The sequence below is a fragment of the Rhea pennata genome, chromosome 1, assembly GCF_028389875.1.
Source record: "Rhea pennata isolate bPtePen1 chromosome 1, bPtePen1.pri, whole genome shotgun sequence".
Classification (NCBI taxonomy): Eukaryota; Metazoa; Chordata; class Aves; order Rheiformes; family Rheidae; genus Rhea; species Rhea pennata.
This window is the reverse complement of record NC_084663.1, coordinates 42,069,791-42,082,077: the sequence shown is the minus strand read 5'-3', so window position 1 is coordinate 42,082,077 and position 12,287 is coordinate 42,069,791. Positions and strand designations below refer to the sequence as shown.

Below are 12,287 nucleotides of genomic sequence, written 5' to 3'. Positions count from 1 at the left end.
TCTTCTACAGTAGCTATAGAGAACAAATTTAAGCTATTTTTCATTCTGTTTTGCGAATATATCTGTAGGCTGCTATTGGCCTCTTCTGTAAATTAAGGGTGCAGTTCATGGCATCTCCAGATTCCCTTTCTTCTTGTGAGCCATAGACTGGAGGTGCAAGAAGTCTGCACAGACTTTGCTTGCAAGAAGTTCACAATCTTTTATGGTAGACAAGTATGCAATACAAATATTCAACCTGAAAAACTGATATTTACTAGAGTGCACCGATGTGTTCGCACACACTCATGCTTCCTGAAACCTCCTTTTTTCTCAAGTCTTGAAGTTGTTTTTGATGAAAGCTAAAGCTTAAAAAGTACTAGCAGATGTCTGAAAATAGAGCTTTTAAAAGCTACCTGGAAGAATAAAAAGGGAAATAATACTTCAATTTACCAACTTCAGTTTTTTATCAAGTAGAGTTGATACTGCTGATTATAGACATTCAGAAATAATACAAAATTGAATTATAATAACCCTATTCTTAATTCGAATGTCCTTGTACTATTTTCAAGAGCATAGGCATTTTGACTTTCTCATTATAGATATAAAAGAATTGGGAATTTGCCATTTCAGATTTTTTTTTTTTTCCCATGGCTGTGAAGACTCCAATTTGTGTTCCTTCTGACGCATGAATCTTACTGCAAACTATAAATTAGTAATTTGATGGCCAAAATGAAGGAACTGAACAAAGTATATATTACCATCTCTAATAGTTCTGTTGGTATTGAAATATGCCCTACAAAGAATCATAGGGAGACTTTGATGTTATAATACTTCATGTTCCCTCTCCAAAATAACCCAGTGCTCATTTTCGAGGAGATGGATGATACGTCTTTAAACCATTCAGGTAAAAGAATGGTTGAACTGAGGTCTTCTGCATTTTGGATGAGTGCTCCAAAGCCTGATCCAAGGGCTTAAAATACAGCACCATTTTGTTTGAGAGGTTTGAAGGAAAGGAATGGTTGACAATGCTACTGTAGTTCGTATTTTTTGGATGGATTGAGTGTATGTCTACCAAATCCATCTCTTAAGTAGCAAAGATGACATGTGAAACCTTGGAAAAATGAAGTGTGAGAAGTTTCCCAGTCATCTTTTGGATCTGTATGTTACAAAGATCTGATCTGATCAAGCAGCTGAGACTCATTATGAAGTGAGAATACTTTAAAGATTAGTCAAAAACTACATAATGTTTTTGAACCTTACAACTTTTGTTTTATGTATTGAGATCTTACTACAAGTACCTGCAGACAGCTGAGAACAAAACGAAATTTCAGTTTGATATTTTGGGCAAATGAGAAGTAAAATGTTTGACTAGGTTCCTCATTTAGTAATTGATGCTGACTTTAATTTCACAAGTATGCAAGGCCAGAAGAGTAAATGACCATTACTCACTTTCAGTATCATTGCTGGCTTTTTTTTCTGTTAAATATACTGAAATTCAAGGGTAAATTCATATGTTGTTAATGACTTTGAAAGTAGCTATGAGACCATCAAATATTTGTCAGTGAATGGATGATTTGGGTATATACCGTAAATTTAGAGAGTTCATAAAATTGGCAGCCAAGGAGCTTTTCCAAATAGTTATTTTATCTATTAGTATGCAATAACTAAACCTACTGCCTGGAAAAGATCCTCTTCCAGGTGGTGGATGTTTGATTTAATGGCATCTTGAAAACTCAGGTTTATTAACTCAGATTTACTATTAGTATAATTCTCTCTTTCCAAGTACTTATTCCTGTCACATTGAAATTACTTTCTTTGTTTCTGGCCATCAGACTTCTGAGGTTCCAGAGTTCCTACCATCAAATGCTTAAGACATATTTGTACAGAGAGGTCCAACCACTGAAGGTCCTGCTGATTTACAGTTGTGATTACAGAAGCATATATAAAAAGTGGGTCATTATTTTTTTGCAGAAAGAGATGAAAGTTCATTAGTAATGTTGTTTGCTATCACCTGCTCAAACTAACAGAGGTATGATGCGTCTTTCCTTGTCTTCACCCTCATCCCAAAACAAGTGTTTATGAACATTAGGATGAGGCATTTTGGAGTAGAGGGGCAATTCCTTCCTTGTGGCTGCTGCAATACAGATAGACGTGTGTGTTCTTAACTGATCTGTTCCATTTATTTAGCACTTCTATAATGCTGTCTTAAAAGAAAATTCTAAAACTTCCCTATTAATCATCCTTCAGCTTTACAGATTGATTTCTTTGAAAAGCCCACTTGATTTAAGAAGTTCATCTTAAGCCCCCAAGCATGCAAAGTGCTTGCCACAAGATATAGTATATTAGGGGATATGTAGACAGTGTTTTGTAGGAAAGGAGTCTTTTTAGACTAATGGAGCACAAATTTAATAGTGACCTTGAAGATTGTAACCATATGGGTGTTAGTTTAGTTCATGTTTTTGTACAGCCCAAGTGTGAAGAGCTTGTTTACGCCCTAAATTGTGAGTACTGAGAACTGATCTCTAAAGCTGAAAATCCTGCCTAGCAATTTCCAAATTATAAATGCAGGACACATTAGCAACTCTGCATGCTCAGAAGTGAGCCTTCTGCAAAGATCATTTGAAAATGTATGATCAGTGACCTTAATGATTGATCATACCTTGCTACAGAGTTGGTGTCGAGGTGGAGGGGGCCAGTGTGGTGGGAGGAGATGAGGTGGTCCTCCTCCTGCGTTGGACAGCCTTACCAAAGCTGTTTTCAGCAAGCTGACTGAAAGTGGATGCTGGTTTGATGCATCTTGCATCTTTTCAGGAAGAAATGAGTACAACTCACTGCTGTTACCAGAGCCGCTTTGTGCCAGTCTGTGAAGCAACTGTTTCTAGTGTCTGTTCAGCTTTGCTTTCTGACACCTGACCCATTCTAGGGCAGGCCATCCCCAGACTTAAATGATACGCCCCACCAGTCCCCTTGCTTGAAGCTGCAGGAAACTTTAACAGTTAGTTTGGTACCACAAGAAGAGCCAACACAGTCACTATTTGGAAGTATTGGCTTCTGGCACTGACAGTTTCGAAGTCTGAAAAATACCTTATTTGAATTCTGTTCTTGTTCTGACTAGTAAAATGAGCTCTCTGCCTTGCTTCTTGATCTCCTCAGTTTTCCTGAGAAGTACTCTGCATAGGGTGTAGTTTGTCTGGAGCAAAGCTTTAGACGATTTCTCTGATGGGGAAAAATGGTACAGGTGGGTATCCCATCATCTTGCATTCTTCATATTACCTCAAGTTTATTCCAGGCTTTGCAGGAAAAGTCTGTTTCAGTTACTAGAAAAATAGTAGTAATAAAATGAAGAAGTAGATATTTGTATTTTGAAAGTTTTTGTCTAGAAAACCAGATTTTTCTTTTCTGACTAGTTCTGCAGAATTTTTAAAAGTAATTGAGAAAAGCCTGGGATATCTTATAGCAAGAGCAATAATGTCATAAGTTACAATCTTTTAGGTAAGCTATTAATAGTCATCTCGTGTTTACTGCTCTGATATCTTTTCATCAATATGCCCATTTCCACAGGACAAATGTGGAAAGTCAGTCATTGTTCCATTATTCAAAAATCACTTAGTTTTGTTGTGTGCAGCCTAAGGAAATGTGCAGACACTATAGGCAGGATGACTGTTTGGATAGTCTTACAAATAGCTATAGGAGGTCAGACAGTTCTTGTTTAGACTGGCAAGGTTCATGAACGGTAACTCGTCTGCTTTAAACTTTGCCCTTAACAGAGTCTCTTTGTGCTCTTTATTGATAGGATGTGTATGTCCATGTATGCCGCGAGAAACACGTTCATCATAGCTTTCTGTGGTAGGTGGGTTGCATGACTGGATCTAGCAAGCTGTCTCTCAGAAAGGCTGGTCTTGTGGCTATTGAAACCAAGAACTGTCAGAGAACAAAGAAAGCAGGATTTCAGAAGTTACATGGCAGCTCAGTCCTTTCTCTGCATTCAATAGCAGCCTCTAGCTTTCCTACCTCCACTAGTCCTTGTCTCCATTTTCTGCCTCAGGTCTTAGAACAGTCTTGCAGGCTCTTTTCTCTCTTCTCTTCCAGGCAAGTCTCTATTTAGAAATCTTTATCTTCTGAAAAGAAGAGTTTCACAAGACGGCATTTGAGTATCAGTTTCTGTTAATAATTTTATTGCTATTTATGAAACTCATACACAAGCAAATAGTATTATTAAGTGAGCATCCATTTTGTATTTCAGCAGTGGTAACAAACAGTGATGAGTCACACCTCTTAACCCCAGGAAAGATGAGCCAGCGCCAGGGGAAAGAAGTCTATTTTACTCCAACCAAAGAGCAAATCCAGCCATCTCTCAGCCCTGGAACAGTTCACAGCCATGGTAAGAAAGAGCTACTTTTTTACAGAGGAGTTGAGGAACTTCAGTGCTGACCTTAATTACCTGTTGCAAACACTGGTTCAAAAACAGTGTTTCGAAGTAGAGATGTAAGGAAGAAAGTGCATTAAAATATTGCATGTAATTCTTTGTATCCTTACGTTCTAATCGGAAACAGAAGGAAAATGTAATATTAGGCACGCAGGTTTAATGAAGTATGGTATGACTCATGGGAAAACAGTCCACATGATGGTGAATAACATTATGCACATGTAATCCTGTAATTAACAATCATGTTAGTGTCTCAGGTATTTCGAATTGTGTCTTTATGCATGCATGTTGTGACATACCTCCTAAGCCTGGAAGTAAAGATCATTTAACAATTGCTTCTATTGAAAGACATTTCTCTTTTGGAAAGAAAAATAAGTCTCAGCACTGCTCTTTGCCAGTGTTCAATCAGTCCTCTGCCGCCTTAAACTTATTGGAAACAAACTTTCAGCGGATTAATGTGGTGTGATTGGATTGGAAATGAACTTGATCAATAAAGATGAAACTTGTTAGTAAACCGGACATGTCAATAGCTTAAAAAGAAGGAAAAACAGGGGCGGGGGGGAGGGGTGAGAAGCAAGCCATACTTATTTTTCCTGAAATTCTATACTTACTTGCCATTGCAACTGCCTGTAGTGTCTTCTTGGCTAGGATGTCATTATAAATGTTTCTGTCACAGCGCATGCAGTCCGTAACAAAACATTTTGGCTTCTTTATTAATAGTCTCTCTCCTTTTACTATTGGCAGCCATGCTAGTCCTCTGCTCTTCCTTTAGTCACTGAGATGAGTAGTGTTCCTTAGATTATTTTCATACAAGCCTCCCAAAACTACAGCATGCTTTGTCAAAGTAATGATGGCAGTGACTATCGCAGTAATAATGGCTGCCTCACAAGGGTGTCTGAATTATTTTGCTGTTTTCCCATTCACTGCAGGTCAAATTAAAAAAATAATTTGGAGCTGAAGACTGTTACATATGTTGAATTTGATAGTCTTTTAGCGTATTTTAAGGATATTTATGGTAATATTTTCTGTGGTGCCCATGGCTAGTTCTGAGATATTTTCCAAAAGCTGCTGTTACCTCACTAGAACAGCAGCATGAAGTTCTCTGGCTTTTGTTGTGCTTAGTATGGAAATAATTTCTGTAAAATTTACATATGTTACTTATTTGTAGTTGTTATTACATCGTTCAAAGAATTTTTGGTTATTTTTCTGCATACTGTATTTTTTCACATAATAAATGATGTAGTAAATGTGTGTTCAAATATTTTAATAAATAGTTCCTTCCAGTGTTGCTATTCCCACTAATTTGTAAAGGGCCTTTTCTGATAGGAAAACCAATAAAACAGGCTTGAAAAGCATTAATAATCTTGATTGTGCTCTGTCTGTCTCCTTGCAGATGCTAAGTCTTTTCTCCCAGTTTTTTTTCTCTGATTATTTCAGGACTTAGTAATGATTGACACTAAACAGCACACAGATACATTTAACCAGCTTCCAATCATTTATATATGTCTTTGTCTTCCAGCAGGGCTACTAGCAATGAGGCTGTATGATACAAGGAATTTGGCTTTCAGTAGTGAAAAGATAAAAAATGAGCTAGGCTTCAGCAGCCTTTCATTACTGATTTCTATATACATATACAACGTATGTATACGTAATACAGATTCTGTATATGTATACAACTTGGAAGGCATAAGTTTGGCTTTTATGGAGATGATTGACCCATGTTTAGAAGTTACATGATTATTCTGTGATGGTTATTCTGCAATGGTTATTCATGCAGGGGAAGTACAGTACTGATGAAAACGTGAGCAAATTATGTAGGAAAAAGATGCTGTGCAGGCCTGAAATATAGGAAGTAGAACAAATGTAGCTGCACAGTTTGAAGTGATGGAGTGCTTGAGTGTGACCATTGTAACTACAAATATCCTTCTCATGAAACAACTGGCAAAGGTATTTACAAGATGCCTGTAGCGCTGTTTGAAGAAGATAAGGAAAAATGTATGAAATGTTAAGCTATAGCATTTAAAGGTATTTACTATGAACTAAGCAGAGATGGTTTCAGTTACTAGCACTTGAGTGAATCCTTTGGAGATGGTAATATAAGTGAACAACTAAAAAGCATGTTATGCGCAGGATAAAAGAGATCCAGAACAGAGAAATGTATCATACAGTCTGCAAGGAACTGATTAATCGTATATAAACAGAATATAAACGAAAACTGTGACTTGGGTGCTTTGGCTTTTGCCACTGGGCAGCTGGATCCTGTTGCATGTTACTTGGTCACTGTTAAGTTATGCTTCCAACTTGCTGTTAACTGCCTGAATAAAAGAGTTTGCATGACAAATGCAGTATAGAACTTGCAGTTAAAAATAAATGAGTTGGAATGAAATGCTTCCTGTGTTTTAATCCTCGTTTTAGTGGGTAAATGGTCAACCCTGGCACAAGTGGGTGAACAGCAGATCTGCTGGAGTCCTTGACTGGCCAGCTACAGTCAGTGGGAGAGACAAGCGCCAATGTCGTTGAGCCTTTCATAGAATCATAGAATCAGTAAGGTTGGAAGGAGACCTCTGGAGATCATCTAGTCCAACCTCCCTGCTCAGCAGGGGCACCTTCAGCATGTTAGGAAGGGTTGCAACCAGGCAGGCCTTGAAGATCTCCAGACAAGGAGACTCCACAACCTCTCTGGGCAACCTGTGCCAGCGCACAATGTTCAAGATGGTCAAGCTTTCTCGAGGAATCTTTTTTTTTTCACATAGTCATTAATTTTTGCTTTTGAGTTCTTTGTTTTTAGTTGTTCCTTCATAATGTGTCAAATCAGAGTCCTGTCTCTAACTTCTGCTTTTTTACTAAATATTTTGATTAGAATTGATAGTTTTGGTATTAGATCTTAAAAAAAAAAAAAAAAGAAAAAAGATCTTTTGGATAAAGTTGGGTTTAGGAGCTAGCTTTTGCTGGTTCTTTTTGTGGGATGTCGTGGTTTTAAGATCTGTGTAAATTAGCATGGTCTTCCTGACTTGCCAAGACAAAATTTTTGTAAAAGTGTAGCATACCTAGATTTTAGGACTGCTAAAACAACCTTCTGTTGTAGCAGTGTTTAATTTCACATTGTTCAATTTATTAATCAGTCTAGCTCATTTTTTGTGTTTATGTTCTTTAATAGAAAATGTTACTAAATTTTGGTAGGCACACTACTAAACTTTTGATCAGGCTGATTTGTGAGGTCTTTGTAACCTACCATAAGTGCAACAAAAAAGGAACTGAAACTATTTTATTATAGTTAAAGATGAACATAGAAAATATTGAGTCTAACATTTTAAAAGGTGTTTTAAAGTGGTCAGCATTTTTAAAGGTCTGTGCCAAACTCTGTGTTACTGTAAGCTGTTTATGTTGTTATACAAATTATCCTTGGTAAATTGGATTCTTGTAAATCTTGTTAACTCAGGCTTGCATCAGCATACTACTTTATTGCTGTTTGATAACATGGATTATTATAGAAGTAGTGGTTACTTAAAATACTTAAATTTTGTAATAGGTTATTAGAAAAGGTCTAGGCTGTTTTATTTTGTTATAAAATACGTGATAATTTTTTTCTAGTTTATAATTTGCTAGTAACTTTCATATTTTGTTATTTGCTCAGGAGATGGTCTCTTGGCTTATTTTTAAAGAGGGAGAGGATGAAATTCCATTTGAAGAAGAATACAAAATTCCCAACATAGTCATTATGGGAAGATTTTGCCATTTTAGATTTCTGTGGATTTGAATGAGAATTTAAATTGTACAGAAGATTCATAAGAATATCATCTAGACTTAAACAGGAATAAATAGCAATAGTGCTTGTTTCAAAAAGATTATAACTGACATATTAAAACTGGCAGTTCAGCAGACGAAACATTAAGCTTTTGGAGCTCTAGTTTCTGCATTTCGTTACCTGTGCAGACGAGCTTCCTGGCTCGTCAGCTTGATCCCATCACCTCTCTGAATGCAGAGATGTAGATAGATTGGAAAAGTACCTAGGATCTAGGAAAAGCTTATTAGGATGATAGAGGTTAAGGTGAAGATACTTGACCATAGTGTAACACTATCTTTGAGCTGAATTAACAACTTGGCACTTTTGAGGTTATTTTTGTCTTTTTCCTCCTCTTCATTGCTTTCATGCATTTAGCTCCCTCTTACATTTGCCTTGGGGTATGCTTGCAAATAAATTGGTTCAGTTTGCCAATTAAGAGGGAGGAGGAAATAACTTTATGCTGTGTTTTAGAGTTTCGGCTGTTTTGCTATGTTAAACTGGCTTGCTGTGTTATATTCAGTCAAATGAGGGTAAGGAGTAGAAATGTGTGCCCCAAAGGAGCTTTAGATGAGAAAGAGGACCTGCCCCTCCTCTCTATTTGTTAAGTGGAATCATTGAATCAGTAAGGTTGGAAGGGACCTCTGGAGATCATCTAGTCCAACCTCCCTGCTCAGCAGGGGCACCTAGAGCGTGGTAGACAGGGTTACATCCAGGCGGGCCTTGAAGATCTCCAGACAAGGAGACTCCACAACCTCTCTGGGCAACCTGTGCCAGTGCTCCGTCACTCTCACAGGGAAGAAATTCCCCCTCATGGTCAGGCGGAACTTCCTGTGCTTCAATTTCTGCCCATTGCCTCTTGTCCTGTCACACAGGACAACTGAAAAGAGTTTGTCCCCGTCCCCTTGACACCCTCCCTTCAGGTACTTGTACACATTGATAAGATCCCCCCCTCAGTCTTCTCTTCCCCAGGCTGAAGAGGCCCAGCTCTCGCAGCCGTTCCTCATAGGGCAGGTGCTCCAGCCCTCGGATCATCTTTGTAGCCCCACGCTGGACTCTCTCCAGTAGCTCCATGTCTCTCTTGTACTGGGGAGCCCAGAAGTGGACACAGTTCTCGAGATGAGGCTTCAGCAGGGCTGAGTAGAGGGGCAGGATCACCTGCCTCGACGTGCTAGCAACAGTCTTCCTAATGCAGCCCAGGATACCATTGGCCTTCTTGGCCACAAGGGCACATTGCTGGCTCATGGTCAATCTGTCATCCACCATCACTCCCAGGTCCTTCTCTGCAGAGCTGCTCTGCAGAAGGTCAGCCCCCAGCTTGTCCTGGTGCCTAGGGTTATTTTTCCCTAGGTGCAGGACCCTGCACTTGCCCTTGTGGAACCTCATGAGGTTCCCCTCTGCCCAGCTCTCTGGCCTGTCCAGGTCTCTCTGAATGGCAGCACAGCCCTCTGGTGTATCAGCCACTCCTCCCAGCTTGGTATCATCCACAAACTTGCTGAGGAGGCACTCTGTCCCCTCATCCAGGTCATTGATGAATAAGTTGAACAGGATTGGACCCAGTACTGAGCCCTGATGGACTCCACTAGCCACAGGCTCCAAGTAGACTCCACGCCTCTGATGATGACCCTCTGAGCTCTGCCTTTCAGCCAGTTCTCAAGCCACCTCACTGTCCGCTCCTCTAACCCTCATTTCCTGAGCTTACCTAAGAGGATGTTCTGGGAGACAGTGTCCAAAGCCTTGCTGAAGTCAAGGTACACAACGTCCACTGCTCTGACCTCATCTACCCAGCCAGTCATGCCATCCTAGAAGGCTATCAGGTTGGTTAAGCAGGATTGCTGAATCCATGCTCGCTACTCCTGATCGCCTTCTCTTCCTCCATATGTCTGGAGATGACATCCAGAATGAGCTGTTCCATCACCTTTCCAGGGATGGAGGTGAGGCTGACCAGCCTGTAGCTTCCTGGGTCCTCCTCCTTGCCCTTCTTGAAGACTGGAGTGACATGGGCTTTCTTCCAGTCCTCAGGCACCTCTCCTGTTCTCCAGGACCTTTCAAAGATGATGGAGAGCAGCCTGGCAACAACATCCACCAGCTCCCTCAGTTCCAGTGGGTGCGTCCCATCCAGGCTCATGGATTTGTGGATGTCTGGCCTGCCCACAAGGTCTCTAATCCTATCCTCCTCAACCAAAGGAAAGTCTTCCCATCTCTGGACTTTCTCCCTCATGTCCAGGCTGCAGGATTCATGAGGGCTGCCCTTAGCAGTGAAGACTGAAGCAAAGAAGGCATTCAGTAATTCTGCCTTCTCTGTATCCCTTGTCACCAGGGCCCCCACCCCATTCAGTAGCAGGCCCACATTTTCCCTAGTCCTCCTCTTGCTGCTGATGTATTTGAAGAAGCCCTTCCTGTTGTCCTTGACATCCCTTGCCAGACTCAATTCCAACTGGGCCTTAGCCTTCCTCGACGCATCTCTACATACTCTGGCTGCGTTCCTATAATTCTCCCAAGCAGCCTGTCCCCTCTTCCACATTCTGTGTACTTTCTTCTTCTGTCTGAATTTGGCCAAGAGCTCCTTGCTCACCCATGCAGGTCTCCCGCCCCTTTTGCTGCACTTCTTACTCATGGGGATGCACCGCTCTTGAGCTTGGAGGAAGTGATGCTTGAATACTAGCCAGCTCTCCTGGACCCCCCTTCCTTCTAGGGCCTTAACCCATGAGACTCCACCAATTAGGTCTCTGAAGAGCCCAAAGTCCACTCTCCTGAAATCCAGGGTTGCAATCCTGCTTGTTGCCTTACTTTTTTCCTGCAGGATCCTGAACTCCACCATCTCATGGTCACTGCAGCCAAGGCTGCCCCCAACCTTCACATCTCTAACCAGTCCCTCTCTGTTGGTAAGGACAAGGTCCAGCAGGACACCCTTCCTCGGAGGCTCCTCCACCATTTGTGACAAGAAGTTGTCATGAATGCATTGCAGGAGCCTCCTGGGCTGTTTGTGCCTTGCTGTGTAGTCCCTCCAGCAGATGTCAGGGTGGTTGAAGTTCCCCATGAGAACCAGGGCCTGTGATTGTGAGGCTACCTCCAGCTGTCTATAGAAGGCCTCATCAACTTTCTCTTCCTGGTCAGGTGGCCTGTAGTAGACACCCACAACAGTGTCCTGCTTGCTGGCCTGCCCTTTGATCTTTACCCATAAGCTCTCAACTGCCTCCTCGTCCTCCTCTGCCCCCAGGCAGAGCTCGATGCATTCCAGATACTCTCTCGCATAAAGAGCAACTCCACCACCTCGCCTCCCTGGCCTGTCTTTCCTAAAAAGCACATAGCCATGCATGGCAGCATTCCAGTCACGTGAGCTATCCCAGCATGTCTCTGTGATTGCAATGAGATCATGGCCCTGTGATCGCACACAGATCTCCAGCTCCTCCTGTTTGTTCCCCGTGCTGCGTGCATTGGTATACATGCATTTTATACATTACTGAGAAGCAGATAGATCTTAAAGATCATATATAAGAAGTGGCTTAGATGCAGGGAATTAAGAAGGGAGATGGATTGACAGTGGAAGCAGAATTACAGATCTGTTAACAATAGTGGTAATATCCATGGTGCACTGAAAGGAAGCTTTAGGAGGAAAAATAAGCACCTTTTTGGCTTTGAGCTTACACTGAAGGCAGTTTGCTCTGGAGTAAACATATAAAAGGTGTGCTAGGACTATAGTGGTTAGGATGCTGAATTTAGAGAGAAAATACAAATGTAACTATTTCTGTGTGAGAAGAGGCGGAGAGAGAAAAGGGGATGTTTTCAAAGATTATATCCTGAAGAGTACTTGCTAGTTCCTCGAGGGATGAGCTGCCTTTGAAGCCATAATGACTAAGAAAGTATAAAAGTTTACCTTGACTCCCTTCAGTTAGCAGACAGTGGATTATTGTGGATGTGTACAACTTGCAGCTTCTGTTGCAGCTGGTAGCAGAGGCAGCGCTTTTTGTTTGACTAGGCGGTAGGAAGCGTGTGGGATTCCTGACACAGGAAGCTCTGGACACGCAGCACATACTGCCTCTTATGCAGCCCTCAGGCCAAATAAAAGGAATTGGAGAAATGGGAAAAGAGGAGTTACTG

At 41.1% G+C, this 12,287-nt stretch overlaps 1 protein-coding gene across 5 annotated transcripts in view; it reads left to right on the top strand.

Moving 5' to 3' along the window:
• Positions 1 to 12,287, top strand: part of OSBPL8 (oxysterol binding protein like 8) — a 103,808-nt gene that overhangs the window by 42,235 nt on the left and 49,286 nt on the right. For 4 of the 5 annotated variants that reach the window (XM_062584677.1, XM_062584713.1, XM_062584685.1 and 1 more), the window contains one exon: positions 4,223 to 4,360. In XM_062584677.1, the coding sequence (XP_062440661.1) occupies positions 4,223 to 4,360 (138 nt within the window). The remainder of the gene's footprint in view (positions 1 to 4,222; positions 4,361 to 12,287) is intronic. The other variant, XM_062584695.1, reaches the window with a different exon arrangement.